At 34.5% G+C, this 6000-nt stretch overlaps 1 protein-coding gene across 2 annotated transcripts in view; it reads right to left on the bottom strand.

The window, feature by feature from the left end:
* Positions 1-588: 588 nt before the first annotated feature.
* The window catches only part of PPP4R3A (protein phosphatase 4 regulatory subunit 3A), a 43889-nt gene continuing 38477 nt past the window's right edge, over positions 589-6000 (bottom strand). For both annotated transcript variants that reach the window (XM_040558392.1, XM_040558391.1), the window contains 3 exons: positions 3739-3929; positions 3017-3243; positions 589-1636 (listed from right to left, as the gene is read on the bottom strand). In XM_040558392.1, the coding sequence (XP_040414326.1) occupies positions 1523-1636; positions 3017-3243; positions 3739-3929 (532 nt within the window). In that variant the 3' untranslated portion in view covers positions 589-1522. The remainder of the gene's footprint in view (positions 1637-3016; positions 3244-3738; positions 3930-6000) is intronic.

The raw sequence follows: 6000 nt of genomic DNA, 5'->3' as shown, positions 1-6000 counted from the left end.
TGCTTCGATTGCTGAAAAAGAAATCAACTCCTGAAGATATACGTAAGAAGGTTCTCTCATTTGCAAGGAAGGGAACTGAATAAACTCCTATTTATAAGAAGCGCTGCCATCCAATCAAAGCCATCTGTAAAAGCAGTAAGGAAGCACAAACACTTAGTTTCAATTAATAACTAATATTATTTAGGTTTGGAAAAAGGGGAAAGAATGTAGTCATCGAGTTAGACCCAAAGTTTAATTGCTGTTTTTCAATCAAGTATTAGAATAACTTTCAAAAGATGGTATTCTTGTAAAGCATTTATTCTGCAACCATCTTTGATTCACTAAAACTGGTATTCCAAAGGGAATCAGAGGTTTTTAAAAAATACCACTAATGCCATTTTCCTTCAGCTTCAATCACTCCTTTTTTATTTTTGTAAGTCAAATGAGTCAATATACTGGTATTCCTAAATCATCCATCTTGCATTTCGATAAGTTAGTCTACCATTATAGTTATGAAATTTCAGTCTCTTTGGAATACTAATTTCATAGTTATAGGTTTGTATTTTTGACTCCATCCTATTTCCCTGAATTTTTTCTCAAGACAGTTGTTGATGTAAAATTTAATATAAAATATTTAGTCACAAAATAGTATTGCTTTTATGCACATTGTGGTAAGATTAAGATTTTTTCCAATAAAAACTATACCATCTTCCATAAAATCCTAAACATATTAAGAATTGTGATGCAGAACAAAATTACACAGGGTGAAACAGGTACCAGCACAACAGTGAGATTATATTACATCAAAAAATTTTAATGGTCCCAAATATATACTCAACAACTAAGCATACACTCAGGGGGGCAAAAAAAAATTATGACACAAAAGTGACCACATCTAGAATTCCACTCAATCTTTAATCAAGAAGGGACAAACAAATCCCCCACCTCCAAAAAAAAATTCTGCAGTTTAAAGGGCAAAGGGAACAGATTAAAAAAAAAAAAAGAGGAAACTTTATATTCAGCCCTCCCCCGTAGAGGTTTTTAAAACCTGTTGTAGCTTGACTAAAATGTTCAGAATGTACGATTTCAAAGGCAGGTCTCTTTTATACAAAGAAACTGCTGGCATTCTTAACTAGTGAAGAATTATGGCAAAAACCGCCTTTTCTTCAGAAGTCTCATACATGGTCCAAGAAAGCATATTCTGATTGTAGCAACTGACCAGCCAATCCAGAGTTCCACTAACAAAACTCCTGCCCTGTTGGCTTTTTTTTTTCATTTTTGTTTTCCATTTCCTTCCCTGAGAAAAGGGCAACATGTGGTCCAAGCTGGAGAGCTCAAAGGCATTAGTCTTTCCCCTAAACGAAGTATTTCCTCTTCTTCTGCTCCTTTGAATTGGCACTTGATTGGCAGAAATCCATTTGTATAGGTTGATCTGTGTCACACACAGTAATTCACAAAAGATTGCTGCTTTGTTGTGGGTTTTGTTTTGTTTTTAGGAAAAAATATCCTTCCCTCAAATGGTAATGTTCTTCAGCAGTTGCCATTATGATGACTCGAGCTTTGCTTTCTTTGACAAAGGTAAAGTTTCCTCCTTATCTTCATCTTCATCATCCTCTTCATCATCATCAGGATAATCTACAAGCCCAACAAGGCCTCCCTACAAAGATGGACATAATTACTTTAAGAAAACATTTTGCATGTTGACACTTTACCTTTCTATTGGAAAATGACGTTTATGCAGAATATTGCCATTATGGATATTGATTCATGAAGTTTTGGATAAAATCACACAGAACAAAAAGAAACCCTTCAGGATGAATGAAAATGACATTGTCTGAAAAACATTTAAATGAACAAATCCAAACTGGGGTTTTACCTATCCAATGGGATAGAGATATTTCCAAATAGAAAGAAAATCCACAAATTTACTTAGTTTTGCTAAGTATATGCTGCAGTTCAGTCTGTAAAGATGCAAATTTCTTTTCACCAAGCATAGCTGACTGCAGCAACATGCAATCTGGAAGCACTTCAGAAACAAATACAGAACATCCCTCAATTTGAATTTTCAATTAGGAGACCTCTACTGCACAGTCTGTCTTCAAAAAAGCTAGCTAAATGTTAAGTAATTTAGGTAATTTATTGTATATAATTAAGTGAATAAGGTATACAGGTTACATAATTTACACAGCTTGGCAACTGAAAATGAGACGATAATCTTGTAATATTTAAAATTCCCTTGCATTGCAAATAAACACAAATTTTAGGATTAGGCAGCTCTAGACCCATGAAGAAGTGTCATGATCTTCAAAAACTTTCTCTAACTACAGTATGCTGTGATTTTCTGAAGCTTAACCAGGATTTGACTACAATGGCAGCTGCCAGTACTTTACTCAAGGATCACGTTACTTATGCAGTTATCTAATGACAGGCATCTAAAATAGAAAACTGCAGTCAACTGTATACCAAAATGAAACGCTATAAAAAAATTACACACGTTTTGTACCATCACACATAGCATAACACTGAATATATTACACATAAAGTAAGAGTACAAAATAATTATTGAAAAAAAACAATTCCGACATAGATTCTAGTTTCTGAATGCAGCACTTTTATAAACAATGTGTATGTTACACTGAAGAAAGGAACTTATGCCTGAATCCATTAATGGTTTTACAGTGTGCTGCATATTCAACGTAACATTTTTTCTACCACCACCAGTTGAAAATTTGAAGCTAATACTATATGCAATATGCTCCATATGTAAAGACTCCATTTCAGATTCAAGGAATTACACTGACTGAGCGAGATGGTATAAAAACTCTCTGGTGAGAGTTTGGGCGTCAAAAGAGCTTATGTTTTTTCTTTTTATATACATGTTGGACCAGAAAAATGTTAAACATCAGAGAAAAAGTAAGCACAAACTGCACAGTCAATTACTGCTTAGTATGTCAGAATTCACACAAACTTCAGAGGCGCGCTAAAGTAAATACCTAGTCTGTAACAATGAAGTCAACCTATGCCTGTTCAAAATTACCTTAGTTGTAATAGCTGCCATCTGAGATGTGCTTTTAGAAACTGATCCTGGAGACCCAGGCGACCCTGGAGATCCAGGAGAACCTGGGGATCCAGGCAGATTACTTGCAGATGACTGACTGGTAAGGTTGGATTTTGTCCCACTGGAAAAGGAAAGCTTGAAACTTGGGCTCTGACGACCCGAAAGGTTAGTTTTCAGAAGAACTTCCTTCTCTTCACTCTCTTTTACTGCAGACAAAAAAATAAAAACCAAAACCAATGCAACATTACTGAACGGAACATTTAACAACAAACCATTTTGCTGTGTGGGAAAATGCTTAATACTTTATGCACAACTTGAAAAAGAGAGTGATAATATATATTTTTTTCATACTTCTATACCACACCTAGCAGTTGTTGTCACTGGCCACGACTGAACACTCTTATCCTACCGGTGACATCACCTGAACATTTATATAGAAAATGTTAAATCATAAACCTGAAATAAGACAAAGGAAAACCTGATAATCAGCTAAGATCATCATTTAAATTCTTTAAGAAATAAACACTTTTGCATCATTGTGCTTTTACAAACAACAGAACTTGTTCACTAGCTCAGAGTCAGAATTTCAAAATCTATGAACTTGAGGATAAACATATAAAAATCCTTTGTTGCAGTAGGACTAAAGAATAGCAGTTAGGCTTCTGCGTAAGCCACAAGGCATTATTTTTCTCATCACTTACATTTTTTCCTCTCCATGAATTTACTTATAGGGTCCATAATATCTTCATCATTCTTAGTTTTGTCAGAAGGGGGCACCACTGCCTCTCCATCTTCCATATCGTCCTCATCAGTATTAAACCACATTTCCTCCTCGTCTTCCAGGGTTCTTGCATCCCTTCTGTATCTGTGGTTTCTCAAAATGGAGCGCATGCTGCAGAACAGTAAGTTTTAAAACTTTTGATTAAAAAACCAACTCATACGATTAACAAAACTTCTACTTAACATTTACACTGACAGCTTACAGATATAAATATTGTAGAGCAATAAAAATACCAGCATCTTTAATAGAGCAAACCATTCTTAAATGTGCCTCTTTCTTTGTACTTTCAGTGCAAATAACATTAAAAACTTTTCTTTCGGAAGCACCAAATAACGTATAGAATGTGCTAATAGCACATTCAAACTTTATCTGTACAAAGTTCTGCAGATTACTAGCAGCACTGTTAAATGTTACTTTAATAAATGTCACTTAAGTGTTGTATTCAGGCTTGGTATAATAGCTTACACTCATAAATAAAAAGTTGTAAAGAGAAGTTTAGAAGCTACAGACTTTTTTCTAATAATATTGCATAGCCCATCAGCATTTGGGGTCCAATGTGTTTAAAAAATAGGTATGTTAAAAGGATAGCCATCTCTTCCTCCCACATCCACAATTTTTGGTCAGTATCAGTATTTTTCATTCTTAAGGGACTTAGATACAAAGTGTTATCTTTCCCTCTTCATTTAATTGATTTATTATTAGCTTTGGTCTACCTTCACCCCAACCTTCCTTTTCTCTTACAGAAGCAGCAGAATGCTAAATGTATTTTTAAAAATAAATCTAATTCTGAATAATTCCTTTGCCAACACTATCATCTGGATCTATATAAACAGTGCATCATTTAAAACTGCATTTAAATGAAAGTTTTGTTCCTAGTAGAAAACTGTTACTTAAGTGGCAGTTTTCCGAATAATTCTGTGGCCCACGTCAACACAAATTTTGGCCTCCCTGACTGAACTATTCAATTGTTAAAATGTGTAAGCAGATTATTGTTATTTTTGCATTTTTATTACTTCTGTTTATTTCACTTAGGACATGAACTGTGACAGGGCTTGCACAGCCACTTTATAAGACGTAGGAAGAAGAGAAAAACTGGGCCTGGTTGAGGTGTAACCTTCTTGAAGCTGTAGTTTTCTGCTGGACACGCTAATGTGGCACAACGATACACGATCACTTAATTCAATTTAAACCAAGTAAACACTCTAATGTTTTACTTCTTATAGTAGATTGAAATTACTGAAGAAAGTGACTGGGGGTTCTTTTCAACACATGCATTAAAGTAAGAATCCTGGGGTTTGAATTTCACAGCTGCTTAAACGATAAGCTTAGCTGACACAAGTCAGAATAATAATGTCACCTGTAAAAAAAATTACTATTCAAACCTGCAGATCCTGCACGTACTCTTGAAAGAGCTTCAACATTTAAAAACTAATCTACGATTATACTCGCATTTTAATTTGAAGAAATATGACGGTAGGAATTCAAACAAGTTAAACGTCTGAAATTTCAAGATGTCCTAGTAATGACTAATTGGGTATAATTTTAACATGCCTTCAAACTAATTCATGACAACAAAATAAGAACAGATCTTGCTAACAATTCTGAAAAGTAACTCATCTGCTCACATGCGGTCCGTTTTGTTTGAATGGAACTGTACACGTAAGTAATACCATTTGCAAAACATAAATTGAGTATAAAATCCTAAACTTTGTATTTTTACAAACCCTACTCTTTTAACCTTGGGTGACTGTGTACTAAGGAAGGAAAGTTTTGCTCTGGCAAACGGAAGGAATGATTCAAGTGTGATATCACATTGTTTTTTATCTCGTCAGCAACTCTAACAGTGAAAAAAATTATCCACTGAATATTTCTTTGTGTATTTTATTTCTCAGTCACTGTGGTAGCACTTATAAAAGTACCTATTCCCATAACTAACTAAAATAAGAAATCTAACATGAATTTTTGAAGGAAAAATCTACACAATGATTCTTGACAGAACAATGTTCCAAATCAAATAAAGGGAACCTGTTATTTAGGCAAATGAACTTCAGATACCGGTAAGGCTTCCACCCTCATTACAACAGTACGCATAAGTTTAGGATACAAAAACTCATCGCTATTACTGGGGTCCAGGAAGGAAACGGGGGAACAATAACACTTAAGCAAATACGTTAGCTGAAAG

The sequence above is a fragment of the Cygnus olor genome, chromosome 5, assembly GCF_009769625.2.
Source record: "Cygnus olor isolate bCygOlo1 chromosome 5, bCygOlo1.pri.v2, whole genome shotgun sequence".
Classification (NCBI taxonomy): Eukaryota; Metazoa; Chordata; class Aves; order Anseriformes; family Anatidae; genus Cygnus; species Cygnus olor.
This window is presented reverse-complemented; position numbering and strand designations above follow the sequence as displayed.